The 23,424-nt window shown below is 37.0% G+C and overlaps 1 protein-coding gene across 3 annotated transcripts in view; it reads right to left on the reverse strand.

The window, feature by feature from the left end:
• Positions 1-23,424, reverse strand: part of LOC105831356 (furin-like protease 2) — a 352,031-nt gene that overhangs the window by 20,921 nt on the left and 307,686 nt on the right. For all 3 annotated transcript variants that reach the window (XM_036293687.1, XM_036293688.1, XM_036293689.1), the window contains exon 3: positions 2,344-2,448. In XM_036293687.1, coding sequence (XP_036149580.1) covers positions 2,344-2,448 — 105 coding nt within the window. The remainder of the gene's footprint in view (positions 1-2,343; positions 2,449-23,424) is intronic.

Below are 23,424 nucleotides of genomic sequence, written 5' to 3' on the forward strand. Positions count from 1 at the left end.
GATCACTAATTTAAAGAAAGTTGTAAAATTCAAAATATGAACGCGAAGAATTCTTTGTGTGTGTTCGTACTTAGTTTTCAATATACCGAGTTTCTCGAGTAGTTTCATGAAGGCTTTTTTGGATGACATGTAATAAGAAAGGTTAATAAAAAAATGAGATGTCAACAATTTTTATTCTCTCTCATTCGCGCAATAAGTTTCGCCTCGATACGAGACACTCTACGTGACACTTTCTCAACGTGGGCAAGTATAAAATAAAACGTCCTCCATCTACTTTTTTAACGAACAATTAAACGGTTAATTAAGCGTGCTGCACAATTAATAAGCAGACGGTCATGATCGTCGGGAGGACGAGAGAGATTTCCCGGTCACGTATCCCGTGGCTTTGCCCGTCATAAATCCCGGTGATCTCCGAGCCGTGGCGTCGTTCGGAAAAAAAGTATCTCGCGTAGAAGTTACCCCCGCACGTTCGCCCTCCCCCGCCCAAATGACATTTTCCTCGCGATAACGCGTTCCCCGCGTGCACCAGCTCATAATTAATGCTACATCGCGCGATTTCCCCGCAATGCATACGAGAAGAATTGGGTTTCTCTTGTTTTTTTCTTCCTTTCCTTCTCTTTTCGAAGCGATATATTTTTCCGACCACTTCGCCTACCTACCATCCTTCCACTCCGTAATTTTGCACCCGCGAGAAGAAGCTTATCGAGACGAGGACAATGGCGGAAAACGCGGCGACGACAATATTGTCTCTCGAAACAGTGAGATATTTTGCCACGTCCTCGTGAGAGAAGGGACGACGAGAGGCTTCACCGAGAGTGCACTTAAAGCGACCACCAGGTATTTCCCGCGCGAGCACTAAAGTGATATTATAGCGAAGAATTCGGAAAAAAATCTACAGATACAAGGAACAAAATTCCATAAACTATTTACAGGTACGACGGATCTATGATTTATTACTTACCGCTGGATAAATAATGCAAACAAAATATTTCTCTTTGGTAGAGATGACATCTGGGAAAAATATATAATTACTGGACCAAAGGTTAAAAATATTTTATTACCGTAAAAAAAATGAGTCTTGCTTCACAAAGTTGTAAAACAAATTTCGTCCTTGCCTGTGACTTTTTTTTTACAACTAAAAAACTCAACGTTTACCACAACGCTGAAATTTCGACTGGAACCGAACAAAAATACGTTTCTGGTCAATGAAAAAAGGAAGACACATTTTGCGATCCTTTGTGAAGTGTACCGTTACTGTTGAATGTTCTGTCACAGTGACAGAATATTTAGCCATAAAAAACTGCACATAAACGGGGAATGATTTTTTTAAAAGCTGTATATTGAGAGAAAAAGACAACATTGTTATGATGGGAGTATTTATGCGACGAATATTGCATAGCTTGTTTTTAAAACATCTCAATACAAAATTTATATCCTCTCTAGCTTTTTTGTTCCGTCGATTTTCCAGACTTTTTAAAGGTCTTTCCTTCTGTTCCAATTTTGTTACAAATAATTTTTTTTTCCAATAAGGTCCAATAACACGATTACAACAATCTTATAAAATTAAAATTAATAAAAAATTTAATGCAAACATATAACTAATTTCCTTATTTAAAAATCGTAAAAATGCGACGATTGTAGAGTTTACCTTTGTAATATCATCGTGTCATCCTTGTTCTAGTTCACAATTCTATCCTAGGCTTTTTTTTGTATCGGACAAACATTCAGCTCACTCATCCCAGAACGTGCATTTCTCGCGATCGTTAACGTGCCTTGAGGCGGAATCGACCAATTAAGCTGTTGTGCCGAAACGCACGCCGCACCGAGCTTTTGCGCTGACTGATAGTAAAGAGTTCAAGTTTTATCGAGTGATTTAACAGCGCTCATAGCAATGAATTTTCTGCCCGACACGATTGTTACAATCGTAGATATCGGCTCGTTAACGCGTCGGCTATCCAATACATTTGAAAAACGTTTGCTTCTATATGTACATATATGCGAAATATATACGAAATATTTCTCTCTTTTTCTTCTTCTTTACTTATGATTATAATTATTTTACTTGTATTCGTTTTTGTCTTTTACGACTGTACGCACGCTTCGTTATTTCGCTCCTCACGTGCAAATTTTATGTTAATCATAATTCCTTTTTTAATAAGAACAAAGTCCATAATAAGTAGAGCTGATTAAATTTTTCCTTCGTTTCACAGGCAGCGGAGTAAATCTACCACGGCTCGCGTAAACATTACGTCTTACTCTTTGAGTATGAGCAAATTTCGTTCCCGTGTGCATCTCGTAATTAATGTCTCTTAATTAACAGAATACAAAGATGCGTTGACTTACCCGCGGTTCATCCCTGAGCGCTTTGTGATGTGGTTCGCTCGCAGTGAGGGATCTCTTGTGCACCCGCTGGTGAGAGAAGAGGTAATAATTCTTCAGGGCACCGATCTGAAACCGAGAAATAAAGCATTCTTATTATTATCCATTCGAGGGTTTAAGAAAAGATCGGCTACGTGTCCTCGCGTAGACATAAACATCAAAAGCGTATTCGCAAGTGTCCCTCTCGCGACTTCTCGATAATCTTTCGATGGTCTCGAGATCATTTTGATTCTTGAATTTGGCACAGTAATTTTCGAAGTGTCTTTCCTGAATTATATGACGGAACTTGCTGAATCTCATCTACATTCATCGCGAACGTTTTCTGCAAACGATAAATGTTTTCCCAACGCTCTCGCCTATGAAAGATGATAATCATCGCGGACAAGTGTAAGGAAACGTCTGATTTCCTTTAAACTTTTAATCAATTAACATAAAATAATAGTAGAAATAAATCAATATTTTAAAATATAGGAGATAGACGAAATAAATGTAAACATCTAGAAGAAATATATTATATATATATATATATATATATATATATATATATATACAGATAAAAAATAATATAAATATATGGTTCAATCTGTTATATATACGCAGGTTTTTTTTAGATATTATTTGGTGATATCGTTAGTAATAAAGGCTTCTGTTTCGTAATTTAGCAAGCAGAGATTACCGAATCGAAAATTAACATTAACGGACGACACGCACGACGGCACTTACAATGGCTCTCATTTTAGAAGTTTAACGCGATCCATTAGAGAGATAATTGACAGCTTATTGAACACTAGACGGTTGTAATTATACCTCTATATATATCGTGCAACACTACGCGACGTTTCAGTTTGATCTATGAAAGTGATTCTAAGCGTCGGCCACGATCCAATTATGTTGCATCGAAAATAATTACTTAGCTATTCTGATCGATGGTCTACTATTCAGAGATCCCAAATTAGAGATCATTAGAATCTTAATTATATGACTAAACATTCATTCAAAATTGTTGTAAAAATAATATAAAACTGATACAGTCAGACGTCATTATCTTCATCCGTTTACATACACATATATACAATAATAGTATTCTAAAAAAAACTTAAGAAAACTATCTTTTCCTATGTAGAACTGAATCTATATATTGCATTTAAATCGAATTTAAATAAATTTTAATTAAATTAAAAGATTACTAAAGCTGCTACCCGATATTGCCTTTCTTGGTCTCTGCACTACTATACACTAAAAAAAAGAGTCTTGTTGAATTAACTGGAATTGAACTAACGGATTTCTAGTTGATCTTACCAGATTTCCAATTAATTCAACAAGAATTTTTGTTAAATTAATTGGAAATCTGGTAGGTTCAACTAGAATCCGAACCGTTAGTTCACATTCCAGTTAATTCAACAAAATTTTTTTTTAAGTGTAGCGTATTTTTTTTCATGCTAAATAAACTGTATGATGCCGTGTTTCGCGCAAACAACAGTATGTATCTATGATCCACAGGCGCAGTTTTTGAATTACTCTGATATAATTCGACACTTCAAAAGGAAGTCGTAAGAACCCGGTCTCCCGAAACGGCGTAACTTTCGCCGGCGGAGTTTTGCGGAACTTGGCCGGAACGGGAATCAACCGAAACTGCATCGCGCCGCGAAGTAGAATCACTTCCCGAAGCTGTTTTTGCGCCACTGATGCTTTACACGTGTCGCCTACTTGAAATTCTTCCACGGCGCCTTCCTTCCGGAGCCGCGGCACGAAAATTGAACAGCAATTCGCGAGGAACTCGGGCGCAATTCGCAAAAAAAGAGAGAAATTCGCACGCTTTATTTTACCATCGAGCTTTACCCGAAATTTTCGTGGTGAGCTCGAGACAGCTACTTCGTCGTTCTTCGGACTTCGCGAGGATCTAAGTAGTCCAAGAGTGGCAAAGTGCATCACTTGCTCCTCTCAATCTCGAGTTATCTTTCGTGTGAAAGAGGATTACTTGCCCTAGTTCTTTCACTTTAGCCATTTTTATCTCTTCAGGAACAGCGATGTATATCATGCGAGTTTATTTGAAAAACTGTGAACTTGCTCTTACCTCATAATAAAGCGATACTTCAGAGGCTTGGAATTTTTTCCATTTTCCTTTTTCTTGTATTTTCTCATATTTTTTTTTCTTCCATAAAGTGTTTTCTTACATATTTCCTTCGTATCTCGTATTAAATTTCAACCATTACTCAATAAAATTCGAAATTAACTTGTTTCTTTCATTCTAAAAATCGAAAAGATTAAGAAGATTAAAAAGATTAACACTTCGTTCATCCGTGTATTTTGCTTGCAATGTAATTTGCAGGAAAATATTCACTTTCAATCGTTCATAATCCGTGAATTCCTTAACATTTTCATGTGCCAAGAATCCGACTTGAACTCGTGATCAAAAAATTTCGCTCGCTCGCGTGGAGCTGCCAGTTTCGAGCTACAGGGTGTAAGCGAGAACGGAGCGAGGCGCGGAAGAGAAGAGATTTCGAGGCTATCGCCTCGAAGATATTCCGCGGACGTGATGGAGCATGCCACGCCAGCTTCACTAGCGGGCGTTATAACTTGGCTGGCGACGACGCCGGAAGGCCCGTTCGCATATTTCCGTATTCCGCCGGCAATTTTACGTCCAACTTACGCGCGGCACGCTCGTTGGCTCCGTGACGCAAATTTCACAAGGGCGGGTCAAGGACTCGCTCGAGGGCTTCCTCCTTCCGAAGGCGCGGCCAAACGGCGGGCGCCCGCCGAAATTCTCGCTCGACCACATGCGGAATTTTGATAATATTCCCGATTATTTCGCGGTCCTGGAAACGAGGCGCCGCCAATAATATTTGATCCCAAGTTTGACGATGCATCCCATAAAGTCATCTTCGCTTCAGCTGATGCGCTTGCAAGGCTCCCTTTATTTTATTAAATAATTAAGCTAATTGTGAAGGCTTGGCCCTTAAAGAGGCGGTATTAAAAAATTTAAATAATATTTGAAGATAGTTTTCTGCTATCTCTGCAAAAACCCATTCACAGAATCTATAGCTGTGACGTGCGTTCGGTATCTTTTATCATAGTTGTAAAATATCTTATATTCTCCTAGTTTTCAAAATTTTAAATTGTCGAACACGCAGACTTTCTTTCGTTCCTCGAGGCTCTTTCGACTTTCTTCATGAAAACGATGACGCAAACGCGAGGTCACGTCGTCGCTACTAAAAATGACGAAGAGCCCAACTTTGACGCGATCTTTCGCTCTACCGTCGTGAAGACACGAAAACTCAACAAAGGAGAGTTTTCCCGTGCGTTTGTTACTGGTCGTGAGCGATGGTCCCTCTCCGACCTGCTTCCCCAGCTCTATGTCATCCGCTCCATTAACGCTTCACTTCCTAGCTTCCTAGCTGGAGGGCGGTGCAATAAAGACGGGGAAGACGTTGGCGAATTGGACTGATTCGTTTCCGATGCGATTAGCGTAAAATCGTCTGATCGTCGCCTTTATAGCATTTAATTGTGAACGTGATCCGTCAAGTTTGAGGTAACTCGGCTGCAGGCAACGTCAGTAAAAAGTAATGTAAAATCGGTGTAAAAATTTAAAAATGTAATCAACGAGAAAAACGTGGTAATCTTGACCAAATCGACGCTTAAAGTTTTGATTGACTAACCGGCGGCGAATAACCAAGGCCTTTCCTTCGAGTCGCGTCGTAGGAATCGTGCGGCCTTAGGCCAAATCCTCGATCCGCGTCGGCCTTGGGTGATCTTCCCTAAAATCCCTTGAATCCATCCAGTAGCTCTCCGGAAGCGATAGTGCCGTCGCGTTCTCCGACGCGCCGCCGGTAATCCCGATGGGAGATACTCGTCGCGGCAGCTGCGCACGGGCGAAATAAAAAGACGAGAAAACGGATGAGAACGGGGGTGGCGATGGTGGTGCAGGAAGCGGAGGTGGAAGGCGGCATAGAGCACACAATGCAGCGCAATTTATTAATACTCTGGGACTCGTAGCGCCCTTAGGAGCAAACGGTGAAATAGATATGCCAGCGTGCCGAGGTGGGCAGGCGAGCGAGCGAGCGAGCGAGCGAGCGAGCGAACGGGACCTGTTATAAGCCTGAACGGAAATGTCAGGACAAAGCGTCCTGTACAGAACGTACGGAGCAATCTGCGAGAAAATTGCGGTATAACCAAGCGCGGAAGGACGTCAATTGTACCGTAAAACAAAACGGTTTTTCATTTAATTTGACATGTACCCCGCATGAACGGAATTCTAATCTAAAATCACTCGCAAAGTATTATCGACCTTGGTGACACGTACACGCGAAGTTTCCGTTTTGCTCCTGCCAAATATTAGACACAGAAGACTGTACTCAATCAAGTTCTACACAGGACTTGATTAAGGGCAGCACGCGACTCGTAAACCCAACGGTTCTGTTTTCTTATGTATAACTGCAACTGTTTTATTTTGACACTCAGCGAGCCTACACTTGTAATTTTTTCTAACGTTAATTTCTAAATTTTAAAATTAAATTCATTTTAAAAATTAGTTACAAGAAAGGAAAAAGAGTAATAAGGAAAGAGTGGAGGGCGTGACAGCTATCGAGAAACGTTGATAATCAAGTAAAATCGATCGTAAATTATATGTGAAAATTACATTTACGGATTTAATTTCAGATTCTAATGAAATTACGGATTTAAAGCGGCCTCGTCCTCTTTTTTCCTTTTTACCACCTTAATCAGAGAGAAATTGACGTCGAGGGCACGTCAAAGGGACGCGTCTATCATTAAAGATTAATACGGCAGGACACCCTATAGCAGAATCCTTTTACCACGTAGACGTTCATACATACATTCTCGTGTATTTTTTGAAAGCTGACCGTTTTCAGCGTGACTAACTTCTACAAGGATCCCGCAAACGTGTTCGGCCGAGGAGGAAATCTGACGGCGGACGATAACTGCAGCGAACTTAATTGTAGCATCAAGATGATTTCTTTCAGGGAGCTGAGCGCGCTTTGATGGCGTACTTAAATCCACTTTATTTATCGAGCCCGAGCTCCCGCGGGATTCAGTACGTCACGGCGCGGAGTCATAAGATCTAAAGAAGAGATAGAGCGAGCGATTCATCATCCCGTGTCTGCAACAAGCTCGCGTTAAGGCGCGTGCACACTAAGCCGATACGTTGCTCTAGTATGCGCTGGATCATAAAAGAGATCATGGTTAATTTGCAAAGTTATAGAGTTTTATATACACCTTCAGTTAATTATCTCGATTCAATGACATGTCAGTTTCGTGATTAGGAAAGACAAGATTTACATTAAAGTTAACAATATTATCAAAGTTAAAATCCTATTAAATCTTGTTCCAAAACAATTTACTAAATAAAATTATCATACAAAAATATAACGTCAACATCTATTAAATTAATAACCCATTGAAATAAATATCTTTTAAAATAACTAATTGCCTCTCTCTACTACTAAAGCCATGCGTGTCTCTAAATGGTCACCTTTAAACTAAACCAAACATTGCCGTCGAATTCTTCATCAATCGTTATCGAATTCCCTTTGCGATCGTTTGACCAACGGTTAGCCGAATAGTGTGCATTTGGTCGGTGCTCGAAAGGAGGGAGAGAGGGAGGGAGGGAGAGAGAGAGAGAGAGCAAGGAGATGAAGGTAATTCCGAAATACGTCCGCGTTAGAGAACCAACGGTCGAACGACCGTGCTCTGCGCAACGTGTGTGTTCCGCGCAACCCGGAAACACGTCCGCACAGCAGCGCAAACTTATTCTTCCGCCCGCGAGTAGCGCGGTTTGCACGGTTTGTACGCGCCTTTATGGATCGTGCCTGCGCGCGCGAGCGTGTATTTCCGCAACACTTCCGATTCGTTTCGGTGGTGGTAAACTGCAGGCGCGCGTGAGACGGGGGAGGGGGGAAGACGGGGACGAGGGCGGGAACGGTAGAACGAGGGGGCGCGGGTACAACAAGCGTTTCTGAGCAGCGCCAGATAAGCGCGGGCGGAGGGTTGACGGGGGTAGTTTGAGAGGGCTACTAAATCAAACCGCTGAAGAATGTCTCACGGTGACCTGCGGGTTATCGCTATAGTTATACCCATACGCGACATACGCGGATGTTCCCAGCGGGTGCATAGTCTTGTAAGTTGTCATCGCGCACGGCCAAGTTAAGATTTAACGTCAGAGGGAAAGGGAGCGGAGAAGATAGGTACGAGTTGAAAAAGTCAATTTCCCAAGTTTCTCTCGCGTGTTTTCGGACGGCGCATTCATCCTTCGTGAAATGCCCGAAGCACGGCGTACGTATTTAGGACTCCGCGATTGATAACCGGAGAACAAGGCGCGACCTTTCGAAAATCAAGTCGCTCGACACGAGAAGATAATGCACATGCGCACCAAAATTAATAATGCACTTTAAGTCTGACTGTAGAGAGTATTAATATTAGATTTTGGTTCCTTACAAAAGAATAAGATGGAATTATTTTTGTAGATTTTGTAAAATTTTTTAAGAGAAATTTATTTGAGTTTGTGTCGCATTTAATTCTGATTAAAATATATCGAGCTTTGCAAAGTAAAAAAAGACTTTTTATATTTCTTTTCCGCGTTTTATAATATATATCTTTCATAAATCGCGTAATCCTTTGATAGCCAATCATTTGTAAAACAGCATATGATATCAATGTAATATAAAAAAATTCCAATAGTTCTGTCACTCTAAGTTATTCAAAGTATCCATTTTCACAGAACCTATGAACCCCATTCGTACGCATCAATTCACTTACGAATATCAGATCTCTATTCACATACCATAAAAAAAGCTGCTCCTGCTTTTTTGCTTTTCACGTCAGGATCGAGAGTTTTCCCGCCGCAACACCTCGCTGCGACGTGACACACGCGCAAAATTCACGCGTACACGCACGCACATGGAGATACAAATAGGTAGGAATCACTGGCAGGCCATGGAGAGAATATCGCGCAAATTGTATCACAGGTGCATTCGCGGTGCGTGTGCGGCGATCTGTTCGCTCACGTCGTCCGTTCACCAGGAAATCCGCCCGCCGCAAAATCCTCGATCGCGGAGAGAGCAACCGGCTCTCGTTACGTAATGCCGACCACGTATCGCCAATACTGTCACGATACCCTATTCAACCCCATCACCGTCATCGCCGTCGTGTATGCATTAACGTTATCGCAAATGCGAAGCGACACGAATATAATCATCCCTTGCGTACTCGACGTTGATATACTTAAACATAAATATGATAATATTAAAACAAATATACAAGAATAAAGGAGGGAAAAGATTTAACAATTCAATTTACCAACAATCGCATTCCGCATATTATCCTTTTTATACCCGTATAAAAAATTTTCTCAAATCTTCTTAAATGCAGTTTCGATTATTATAGAATGTCCAAATTTATCCTCCAAAATAAAGCGCATGACGATATGATTACAATTACGATACGATTATTCATGAGATAAGGTTAAATAGTAACTGATTAAGTTAAAAGTTAAATGAAGTTAAAAAGTTAATAACTAGTTAATTTTAAACAAGTTTTCTGTTAAAAATAGAAACAATACAGAGAAATTTGCGTTAATTTCTTTTCACAATTAAAATTGGTTTAATGGAACTACGTAGATAATCTTATTTTTATATTAAAAATTGAATTTAGTAGAATAAAAAAATGAAGATTACTCTTATAAATTATATTTAAATAGACCGTTGTATGTAATTACCATCTGTAAATTTATTTACCGAGAAAAATTTCTAGAGAATAACGATCGGATTATCCTATCGAAAAATACGTAATGGATATTTATAACAATTTTTGAATAAATCAATTTTTTTTAATGTACTAAAATATTTACAAACGGTAAATCAAATAGAAATAACTACAAATTACCGTTTTTCTGTCTTAATGCTAAAATAAAATAAAAATGAGTAGATAGCAATAATTTTAAATATTTAAAAATTTTATAAACAAATAACAAAATTTTTTCTTTATGTTTCTCGAAGCTACTTTCTAACATTTTGTAATGTTAAACTAGATAAATTTTTCCCATAACGTTTATTTAAAATTAAAAAATATTTATAAATATATGACGTTCAGCAAATAATAATATGATAAAAAATGGAAAACATCACATAAAAAAACCTTTATTTAAAAACTCGAAATCTAGATATATTGCAGGTATTGATGTCTTTTTTTGCAATACTGATTGATTGCTAATCCTATATAAATCGCAGACGCACTCTGTGATGAGTCCGATATTGACAGCTTGACGTCTAACGGCAAAAGAAACATCGAAAAATCATTCACTCAGCGAAATAAGCGGGTAAAATAATAAAAATAAAAAGGAAAACATAAAATAGAGCATAAAACAAATAAAATGGATAATGCCGTGTGTCCTGCGTTTGCAAAAAAATACGCGTAGTTTTGTAAAATCAAATAAAGGCTCTCATGTAATTTTGCGATCTTTCATGTATTGCGTTCAACGTTTAGTTGGTGGCAAACAAAATCATGAGATTTCGCAAAACATTTCTAAAAACCAGCGTGTGATATCAATAAATTACAGGACGATTAACTATAAAATAATGTATACGCCCAATGTATGCTGGCCGGCAAAGTGCCGACCAACCGCTCGAAAAACAAATATCGTTTACCACGGTGTGAGAAACAATACCCTCGAAACATTTCTACCCTTCTCCCACCCAAACCTGCACCCTCGATTTTATACCATCTGCTTGCCGTTCGTTTATCGGTGCAATCCACGCGCGTTGCACGTAAAGCAACCGCAGAACCAAAACGTTTTCGGTACACCGCAAAAAGAAAAACTTCAAGTTCTGCCGAAGAAAAACTTAAATATTACATGTTTTGTTCAAATCAAATAAAATTATCGAAAACCGCACGCTAAAACACATCGAAAACCGCACGCTAAAACACGTCGAAAAAAAAAATAAAAGAACAAAATATGTATTTGTTCTCTAGAAAGTAATGATATAAAAATACGTTAAATATAAGAATGAATATTTATATAAACTAGAAAGTTTATCATTATTCATTATTATTTTTTAATTATTAAAACGTTATATTCGATAATGTTCTGTATATGGTAAAATGTTTTAAGTGGTTCGATTAACATATTAACAAAAAAAGTATAATAAAGATAAATGTTTTATTTAAAAAAAGGCTACCATAAAAAATAATAAAAACAATTTATTGAAAGAAAAATTGTAAATTTTTCAAACAAAGTTAACTTCGATTTTTGACAAGATAAATACAGCATTTTGATAAAGATACAAAAGAATCATGCTGCTGCTTTAAACGTAAGATATCTGTGGCTCTATTTGGGTTCACCGACGTGAGGATAACGAGGAAATTACTACGGGCATGTTAAATTTTAGCTTGGCGTAAAACGCGTCAAATAGAACGCAATATCATTATCGTTAGAGTAACGTCAACGACATCGGTCGCTTATCCGTTCCGTTTCTCGCGTGACGTTTTTCACTGGCGGGGAAAACCATCATCCGGAGTTATCCGACAGCGCGACGATCCGGAAATGCAACGCGCGAAAGTGCTGACGTTAAAGAAATAATATCAGGAACGTGGAATCACGATAGGGGAATCTAGCAGAGCGATTGGCTGTCTTTCGAAACGGCAATGAGCGATGCGCGAGTGCAGCCACATTTGCGAATAAATATTTAAGTTTAAAAGTTTTCAATTGATTTCCAATTTCTTTTTAGATAAGCGAGTGTTTTAACTCGACTTTAAATTCCTATTTTCCGCGCGATTTATTAATCGTTGATCTTTCGAAAAAGAGTGAAGAAAGACACGTGTAATTTTTCGACCAGCGGAAAATAAAATCGAGACATCGCCGAGCAATCGTAAAACATTTGTCGCGATTTCAACAAATCGAGAATACTTGTGTACAAATAGACAGACCGGATGTCCGTTCTCCAATTTCTCTTTTGCACGTTGAGAGAATTGAATCCAATTTCCGACGCATTAGTCTTGATTGGTATTGCCATTTCCGGCGCACGGCGATGTAACATAATTAAATCGATCACGGGCGCTTTGCCTGTTTATAATTAAACGTAGGCGTTGCATTATTGACATTGCGCAATTAATTGGGTAATAATGGTTATGCTAGCGGCGCCGCGGCGGCATCTAGTGCACGGCCCACCTTCTCGGTATCGACGGCACAGTATACCACGACGAGGGATGAAATTTTCACACTGTTGTACATTGGCGCGACACATGCGCGGCGGAACACTGGACCCGGTAATGGGTTAATGCATTTTTACCGAGACTTGCTGAAGGAATGACATTATAGCACATCGTTACGCGTAAAAAATTAAATTCCCGGCCCGGGAAGGGGGGAGGACGCCGCTGCGAGTCAGAAATGGCGCCTTCGCATTACCGGACCGCTGTAACGCACGCAAATGTAACGGGGTTTTGTTTAAAAAGAGCTACTTTTCTGTCGCATTTAAAACGCGCTAAAAGACCAGATGACGTCGGCCAGTAAATGTGTGCGCGCTAGAAAGATGCTATGGAGCTTTCCTCATTAAAAAAAATTGTTTTGTTATGCTGTTTAAAACACTTTTATGTTAAAGAAAGATCGCTAATACTAACAGCATAAAGTATAAAGGAAGAGTAAAATATAACTTGCTATGCTAGTTTGAGATCCAATTTCTCAGACGTTTATTTTTCTAGTTATGTTGCAAAAATATTAATTATTAAAATATAAAATAGTATTACAAAAATTGCTTTAACATCTAATAGAAGATATCTCCTAACTTACATTTATGTTCCTAAAGTTTTATTTTTAGCTTCTGTTTAAGAAATATCAAAAAAAAAAAACAAAGTGGTATGCCAGTATTGGTGATATTCCCCTGTCTCTATACGATTCAGATAGCAATGATACAAGCGATGTCATTTATGCGATTGAAACGACGTCGATGTCGGTCTGTGTTACACTATTGCATACGACATTTCGTTGCACTACTTTGCATAATCGAGGCATAACACCGAGCTTTTCAAAGTACCAAACTGGAATAGCTTCGCAGTATCGATGCGGCAGCCATAGTGCAGTAGACTGAGCTACTAATGGTCGCTACTTTCGTCGCGTGTTTAAATTAGATTACGACGAGTCGGAATTCCGAGCGAGAAGGATGACATGGTTAAGAAATACCTATGGAACCGACAGCGACGTAGATTACCTCATTATTATCGCCACGTTGAACCATTACCTCCATTATCAATCCTGCCATCCCGCAATACATAAAGCGTAATAAAAAAATACCGTGATAAAAGGAGCAAAAAAATTGGATGATTAAATTGGAAATGACTCTCACCGATTTTTTACAACTATGAGATCTTCATCACAATAACATGCTGAAAATTTTAATTAATACATGAAATGAAAAAAATTTTCAACAAACAGCAAACGAAAGTGTAATTTCAAATAAGCTAAAAAAATCTCCGTGTCACGAGTAATATGTTATGGAATTATAAATACGTAACTAAAAAAGAAATAAAACTGGGGTAATATTGAGCGTAAGAACACTACAAAATTCAATAGAAAATGCAACCTATACAAAATATAAAGGTACAAAAAATTTGCTGACATTTATATTGCTCGTTTCACATTTTCAAAGCACTGTAATCAATTTCGCGTGATCACATTTTTAAAGTCAGTAAAATTTCGAAAATTACAGCATCAAAAATATTAAAAAGTACATGTCAAACGTGCACACATGTAGAATAAACATTTTCTAAAAAAGAAAATTAAAACAAATAAAACTGTTTTTTCGAGTAATCTACTCATGTAAACGTAGATTACATTTGAGTCTTAAGATAACAAACATCGTCTTAAAAAAAAAGCAGAAAAATAATTATTTTCGTACAAAGACGGCAACTATTATCAACGAAAGAATCAGAAATGTCGGTACGGGATAAGACAATGGGTGCTGATCGCGCTCGGCGGAGCGAGCAAAGCGTAAATGTAACGCGCGGCAAATGAGAAAATCCGTAGCGCGAGGTAAACGGGAAAATTAAAGCGCGATGCTGCGCAATAAATAGGGAAATCCAAAACCCCGTGCCCCGAAAAACGGAGTGACGTCTGCCACCGTCTTGCCCCCTCGTTCGCCGGCAAATAAGCCGATTCTCATTCCGGATCGACGGAACACAAAGCGCGAGACGAAGGAGATCGGATGAGCGTTCGCTCCGGCAGAAGAGAAAGCGCCGTTTAACGGCGCAACGGAGATGAGACGGCGCCTCGTCTTTCCGGAAGGGGGTGATGCGAGAGGCTAGAGAACGAGGGAGGATAAAGCGCGGCAAAGAGACAGAAGAAGGGAAGGAAATTGCGGTTCAAGAATTCGAGCTTCTGATGCGTGAGATTCCGCGCTACTTTCAGTAATGCGCAGCTGTTTCACGCTGTTGTACCTCGACGTCGCGACGCGTCGCGTCGTTGGCGAAATCGACGGAATCAGGGGATGGCACCGGCGGCGCGGCGTGGCCCTCGACGCGCGAACGATACCCCCGCTTTCTTCCCCAGAGAATCCATTGTCGAGAATGATGTTGCACACAACATCCCTCGTCGCGTCTACAGACACGACGCGTTGAGTCATCGAGTCTGAATAGACGCGGCATATACTACTTGTTTCTTATTACTTTCTACCCAATAAAGATATAAGGGTTAGTATAAGATCTCTCTCTCAATATACGGTGTGTATTTCATTTTCATAATAAGATCTATTTTAATCTACTACTGGATTTTTGTTTTGATATAAAAACCATGAATTACTTTGTGTATTTCAGTTAAATATGCAAATACTAGAGCTAAATACATTAAATCAAATTGAAAAGACTTATTGTTAGTTAAACTAATATTTTTTAGCATATATACTTATATAAATACTTTCTTTATAAATAAATTACTTTACTCTATAAATTATTTTCACTGAAGAAATTATTATACAGATTTAAGTGCTCAATTTTACAAACATAATTATTTTCTATAGTGTTATACAATGTAAGTGCAAAAATTATGTATGTTACTTTTCTTTGTAATACGCTTTCCTTGACAGCCGATGTACGTTTCTCATGAATAGCACTTTTTTCCCCTCTCACGTTTTTTCTTAGGTATACCCTCTTTCTCTTTTTTCTCCGGTCCCTCATGCTTCTTACTTTACGTTAAATCGCTGAGACGCGAGCGCGATCATAATGCACGGTGTGCAAGTAAGCAGAGTAGCAGGGGGTGCAGACGCTACGTTGATGTCGGAGAGATGCCATCCGAGCACCTTCCGCGTACGATTCTTTTACAATCCTGCCAGACGACAATGACGACAACATCTTCCTAACGATCCGTCTTTCTTGTCGCGCGGAGATTCTTCTCCTCCTCCCACTTTTTTTTTGCCACCCAGAAAACCAAGAACCACGGCGAGGAACGGCGACTAATGAGCGGAAAAACGTCCTACGCAATCTCCATCGTGCACATTTTGCTCGGCCGTTTTTTTTTCTTCTCACCTGAATTATTTATTATTATTATTATTATTATTATGTTTGTAAGTTGAACGCCTGCATTGAAAGACACAGCTAGTGTTAAATAAAATTGTGTAAAAAATTACTGTTTAGAGATACAAGATAAGAATTTTAAAGTGCAATCTTGATGTCTTCTTGGATTTATTCAATTCCTAACTTTAATAGAAATGTAAATTGAAATTTGAATATTAATGTATTTTATACAGCAAATTAAGAAAATACTTTGCGTGCAGCTAAAGTTTGATTGAGAGCAAATTTTACGTTCACTGAGAGATTTGTAGTAGAAAACTCGTGCGACAGAGCACCCTGTAGACCGACGAAGCCGATTCCCGAGAAATTTTACATCGCGCGTGAATGCACTGGATTGGATTCTTTTTTCTCCCCGTGATGTTTAATTTCTCCAGCTAAAGGCGGGAATTACGGCCGCAGTAGGAAAAGTGAAATTGCAGCTTGACACGCGAATTTTTCCGCTCCTGTCGACGATAGCCGCAAGTGAGCTTACTATTTCTCTAAATTTTACCCTATCGATGTGTTTACTCATTCAATATACTCGTTCGAGAGAACCGACATTGATCAAATCACTAATACTTTTAGAGATGTTTATCGAAACTTTTCACAATATTTACTCATAATAAAAAATCACGGATTCATTTATGTATTACATATTAGACACTAGAATATTGTATAAAGAAATATAGTTAAATTACTAAAAATTTCTATTATGAATATATATAATTGTTACGTTAATTTATACGATAAATTTACATAAGTTTATATGTTATTTAAATTGTTTAATATAATATATAATATATACAATTTGTTTAATAATTTAGAAAAATAATTCAATAATAATTTGATTGCTAATTACATTAATAATTCATAATTATTTATAAGAACAAATCAATTATTCTATTTCCAATCTATGTCTAGAAACCAAATAAATTATAATTAAAATAAAATATTACATAAAAAATGAAAGCAATATAATTAATAAAAATGTATTATTATATTAACAAAATAGAATTAACTTGTCAACAATAAGCAACAAATTATTCTCATAAATTACATTTAACTGAAATAATTTTATCCTAGATCCGACAAGGATAGTACATATCAAAAGAAAAATGTCGATAATACCGAAATATTACTAGAAATATGTCGAAATCTCAACTGAATGTACGTCCGAAATATAATTTTGCCGTACATTGCGGTGATCGGAAAATCCCCGATAGAAGCCTTATTACATCGGAAAAATTGAAGGATGTGGATTCGCCCTCAACAAACAACGTGGCAACAAAGCTACGCATCGCGACGCGAAAGGGTGAAAACGGAGCAAGTTCCGGTCACGAGACAGACAATTTCCTTGGAGAAGCCCCTGGGATGACGAGCGGCGCTCGAGGCACGTGTCGCCAGAATACGGAATCGAAAATCGATTCTCGCCAAACGAAAGAGAAACCAAGGAACCAAAGTAGATTTTAAATATAAATACACTTCGATATAAAACGGACAAACCTGGCGTCGCTGTCAGAAATTCTGCCGCTCGAGACGACACACGATATGTGTCTTTTCATGTTTCAATGCATTTTATAACGCATATCCAAATATTAGATAACCTTTCTTAACGAACACTTGACACGAAAGGTATAATTTTGAACTAATGCATTTAAATATTCAAATGATCTTTTGATGCTGAGATGGACTACGTTTGTTTTTATAGTCAACTGATAAAATTAACTGATTTAAATTAAAGTATTAAATAATATAAGTAAAAAGAAAGAAGCATTAGATATCTAAAAGAAAAACTAAATTTCGTTTCTTCAAGTTTTTTAAAATTCAGTCTCTCAGAGCAGAACACAGACGACATGTCCTTTTTTAGATGCATTTTATAATGCATATCCGAATATATTATAAATGGAGAGTCGAGTTACCCAACGCGAAAGATAATTCTGGATTGATTTAATTAAATTTTCAGATCTTGACCTTTTGATGTTAGCGAGAATTAAACTTGTTTATTACATTCAACCGAAATTTGGATCTAGGTTGAAGACAATATAATAGGAGAAAACAAAGAAATATTACAAATCACGAAAGAAACATTAAAAATCTAAAAGAGAAACTAAAGCTCTGTCCCTTCAAGTATTTTCAAATTTTGTGATTTTGGCGAACTTGAATTGAATTTTGAGAATATCAAAAAATAATAAAATATTGTCTCTTTGGAGAGTAAATTTTAAAGTTTATTGTTAAAACATTCAACGCTAAAGATTAAATTCAATAAGGAGTGAGTTTCAATTAAACTTTCGCCGAGAAAAGATGACACGATCGCAACTTCGTGCAGTTTTCTTAGAAAATTCCTCAAACTTGATGTCGCGGTTACAATCCCGAGCAAACGTACTGCTATCTGAATCCTTTCTCTCGTTGCGTATGTACCTGACGTCCGTATTCGGTTTCCCCGGCTTATGTCGAGCAGTTTCATTCTTTCTGGAAAATCATATATATCGGATACTTTGCTGCCCATATTCGCGGCAAATCGAGCGCGAGTGAACAATTTTCCCGGGGCATACGGAACAACGAGCCGTAAAACAATGTCAGCCGATGGTATCGAAGTATCGAAGATGACGGCAAGTTGCACTCAAATGTATACGATTTTCTCCCTCGATCTTCGTGTTTCAAATATAAACAATGCAAAAGTCACAATAGATGGACTTAATTTTTGGCACGTAAGAAATATCTAATAAGATTAAACATATTTAAATATATTCTACAGAAATTTCAGTTTCCCCAAATGAAATTTTATTTAGATAATTTTTTTTAATGTTGTAAAAATCTTATAAAAAATAATGTAAAGGGGAAGAAATTTTTTTATGCGATGTACTTCTTTAGAAATTTTGCTTTAAGAATAGCTTGAAAAAATTCAATGCCAAAATTTGCTTCAAACAAAGCAATTGAATCAAGACACGAAATTAGAACGTAATTAAATTGTGACCTTCGATCTCTTCATCTATTATAATATAAGTATGAAATAAGTATTGTAAAATATAAAGCTCTTTCTCTCTTTTTCGCTTTAAATCAATTATGTTTACTGTTATTGTCTCGATAATGCAATTACCGATTTGATATGGCAGGTGAATAAAAGTCACGCGAAGGCGAGAAGTATATATAGTTCTGTAAAAAACTTCTAGAAGAGTTACATAAAAGAGAAAGAAGGAGAGAGTTTCTTTTCTGTCATGTATAGTTACACAACTATCTTTAGTAGATACTAAATAACATCATATGACTACAGTTCGAGAATCATCTCGCTTCCTTCACATTTCGCGCGGCAAACTTTTATACCCCAATAAATAAAAATAGCTCACCGCTGTTATTGTCGCGATATTATACTGTGCACGAGAAGATAACGATTCGTTTAGAAATATGCGAACGGTCGATCCATAATTCGCACAGACGTTCGGTCGCCGTATTAATTTATGTCGTCGTGAAGTACTCGAAGTCATTGACAAGCGAGTTATAACGCTCTACAAAGTTACAATAAATGTACAACGTGCCATCTTTAGAACGCCTTTATTCGTCTGCGGATTGTAAATCGCAGACAGTAAAACGCGACTGCAGAAATGCGAGGAACGAGCGCACTTTTGTGTGCAAAACCGTTTCACCGATTATTGAATTTTCTTGAAAGTACGATCGATTCTGTAATCTTCGAGGTAACAACTTTGTCAGCCAGCCGAATATATCGTGAAGCTAATTTTTTAAGTTTCAATTTTCAATCGTAAAAAAAAATTTTAATTCCTATTCAGCAGCGTATTTAGCAATTAACACACAATTGATTATTTTAATATATAATTATTACATATTTAAAAAGAAGGCCATTTATTTTGTAAAAAATAGATTTTGAAAAAATATCAAAAATTACGTGCATCTTTCCTCAACTTATTCTATATATAAATTAACTTTCCAATTATTAACTATCATTAAAATGAATTAAATGATATAATCTCGTTTCTGTCGGTTGATGTTAGTCTTCGTTCAATTACGCTCCTTCATCTTTCTCTGGTTTGCAGGGAGCAAACGGAGAAATAGTTATACGAGCTAAAGTTGAATATAAAGTTAATTACATAGGGAAGCCAAGAAATTGAAGAACAACAATTAAACAACCATGTCGACTTCGTCATTTCATTCTGCTTTTCCTCCGCCGTAACTTGAGCATTCGCGGTTCCGTGGTTAAAAGTATGGGTCCGTCAAACCCGCACTGGCCAACTCGAATCCAAATCTGGTTGACAGAGGAAGACCCTGGGTGTTCAGGGATTCAGGACAAACCGCGGGCTGGACTCTACACGATTCATTTGACGCGGATCGATCGATAGAAATTTACCGAGGTTTAGCGGTTGCCGTCGCATTCACTATTCCAATTAGAATAGAAATAATTTTTTAAATTATCAATTAAATATCAAATAATGCTGTAAATTTCTGAAATGCATTGACGATTGCAATCGCAAATAATTAGATAAATAATTAAAATAAATAAAAACGATGAAGAAAAAAAGAGGGACAGAGAAAGATTCGGATGGAAACTGAATGTATTAAATTATACATGTGTGCAACAAATAATTATAAAATCCACAGTTAAATAAATTACTGAAATTTATTACATTTTAAAGTTTTATATAATCTTCTTAATTATGCAAAAATAAATATAAGAATTATATGATCAAATTGTTGATATTATAAAAAAAGGGAAAAAAATAAAAATTTTCCAATCCACCAGTTTGATTAAAATATTATAATCTTAATTTAAAACTAAAGGAAATTATATCTCTATCGCAATGAAAACCATGCAGAGTCATTTTGATCTGAAAGTGCATCCTGGGATTAAATAAATATACGCGTATCAGCGCGCTGAGACAATCTCTGATACCATTATATTTAATCCAACCAGATGTGTCTCGCGAGATATAATTACTTCTGCAATACCTTTAATGTATTCTGCAAATGGGGTTTCGTAAAAGTTAAACTCATGAACTATGTTTTATTAATCGTATATCCAATATTGCGCTTTTCTGTCGCGAGAGGTATATGCGTGGTATTAATAATATAATCATAGTTTTACTTTTATTTCCATAATCGTACGTTTTACAAAATATAAAAGTTTCAAATTTAAAGATTAAAATCTGATGCACACTTCTCGGAGTTCAAATCATTATTGTAATGATTAATTACTTGCATGTACGACGTGCACGATGCTGTTGGAAAAATGATAGAATTTAATTGCTGCTCGCAACCTTTTGCAACAAGTGAGCGGCCGTATTTTTCATGCGTATGAATGTTCTATTTTCACAACGTTAACATAAACTCGCACGGCTGCTTACTTATGTTAGTTTATTCCTGAATAGTTTAGCCGCAATGATTATCAGCTCGAAAACGACTTTCTTCTCGTTTGGCGACTATATAGGCCGAAGGTATCGTCTTATGACTCTGCAGATCTTCACTTTCAAACTGAAATGGTCGAATATTAATTCATCGTTCTAACTTTCGACTGATTAAACTAAAATGACGTAAATCGAGAAACTGGAAGAACTAATCGGTCAAAGTACTTTAAGTTATTAGTCCGCCCATTACATTTCTCGATTCTTTGTGCTGCGCTTATATAATGCTATAGCATTTATTTTAATTTATTTCAGAGCATTTTCATTGCATCCTAAAAACGATTGATAGACAGAAGAGGTCAAGATATATATTATTCAAATTTAATTTTTTGCGTTTCCTAAATTAATCTTTCCAAGATTTTATGAAATTATAACGTAACGCATATCACATATGACACAATACTTTGTTATAAATTAATTATATAAAATTGCCGAGACAAGGGACAATTTAAAATGCAAACCGTCAAAAGAAACATATAAGTTCTTTTTTCTACATGCTCAAAGGTTGGATGTTGACATGCGTAAAACGGCGTATAATGGCGTAATTTAAAAGTACAAATGTTCGTTATGTATTTGCTATTTTAATTTTAAAACAATGTCGGACGCGCGCCGCTCGCAAGTTGAAAAGAAACATCGCGACATTAAAGAACGCAGGCATTATGCATCGCGGGACAAATTTTTAATTATTTTTATTTTACAGTGGGGCTAGTCCGCTTTTAATGTGGCAGTCCCGTCCACGGCAACGACGGGAATGATATGCGTGCGGTCTGTTTGCGTTATTTCAGTGTTGCAACGCGCGCGATAGGCCGTACGTCATTGTGTGATACGCTCCATTTGCTTTTAACGAACGGATTCGCCGATGCCATACGTGCCAGGTACACCAAGGTTTATCCGTTAGACAGGACTTCTTTTTTTCGACCGATGTAACTACGTGCGATCGAGCGACTCCTCTAAAAACAGTAGCTTTTCCTGGAAGTATTCATCAGAATCAGAAGTTGACAGTGGGTTAATTAATTTTCCATGTCCTTTTAGCTCTGTTTAGAAGAGCAAGAATTTCGCTCCAATCCAGAATTAACAAGAAAGTGGTTTGACCAATCCCATCGATATCTCATTCGGGCATGCACCGTTAAAATGCACCGTTAATTACGGAGTCACAGCTTTAGCCCCGAAGAAACGATAGAAAATAATTCAACGCGATCACCGCTAAAACCTTCCAATTAAAGATAAAAGCAGGGGATACCAAAGATATCGATTGGAACAATGTTGGAAAGTTCAATCCGTTTACGTCTCCTTCGTCTTTCCATGCGAGCCGTACGCGAAAAATTAATTAATATCGAGTGGGATTGAGAGCGAGAGCAGATGAGCATTCAATTATCGGGAATTTAACATTCGAATCAAAACTAGCGATCGCAAATGGTTTTAATTAAAGACGGCGATCGAAGAATATTAGAAGAAAGGGAAAAGCGAAGAAGAGAGATGAAAAGTTAAGATAATGAATAGATAAGAAATTAGAAAAGGTCATCATTAAACATGCGCGTCCTCAATACTTATCAATCTTTTAATTAGGAATAGACTTTCCGAAGATGTATAATTATTTTGATATTTAATAGAGAAAATGTTATGTGCTTTTTTTATTATCTGGTCAAGCTGGAGTTTTTTTTTTGTTTTTTTTTTTTCAAGTACAAAGGTGATGCTACTGGTCTTATGTACTGTTGCATATTTTAAGTAAATACTTGGTTTTATAGTTAACCAGCCTACTAAACATGTCAATTTTTATATGCTTCCCTAAAAACAATTTATTTTTTCAAATATAAAATTAAAAATATATCTATTAAAAAATGTAAGTTATATTTTTAAATAGATATTTTTTCAGTAGAATTCATTAGATATGTATATTTTATTTTAATATCTATTATATTATTTTATTTTAATATCTATTATATTATCTTTGATAATTAAATCTTAGTATTTTAAAATGCATAAATAATAATTTATAGCAGGAGAAATATGTCACCGTTTCTAATAAATATTAATTGTGAGAAAATGGAAATATCCACGAGTAAAATAATAAAGTATCACAGACACAAAAATG

The sequence above is a fragment of the Monomorium pharaonis genome, chromosome 11, assembly GCF_013373865.1.
Source record: "Monomorium pharaonis isolate MP-MQ-018 chromosome 11, ASM1337386v2, whole genome shotgun sequence".
Lineage (NCBI taxonomy): Eukaryota > Metazoa > Arthropoda > Insecta > Hymenoptera > Formicidae > Monomorium > Monomorium pharaonis.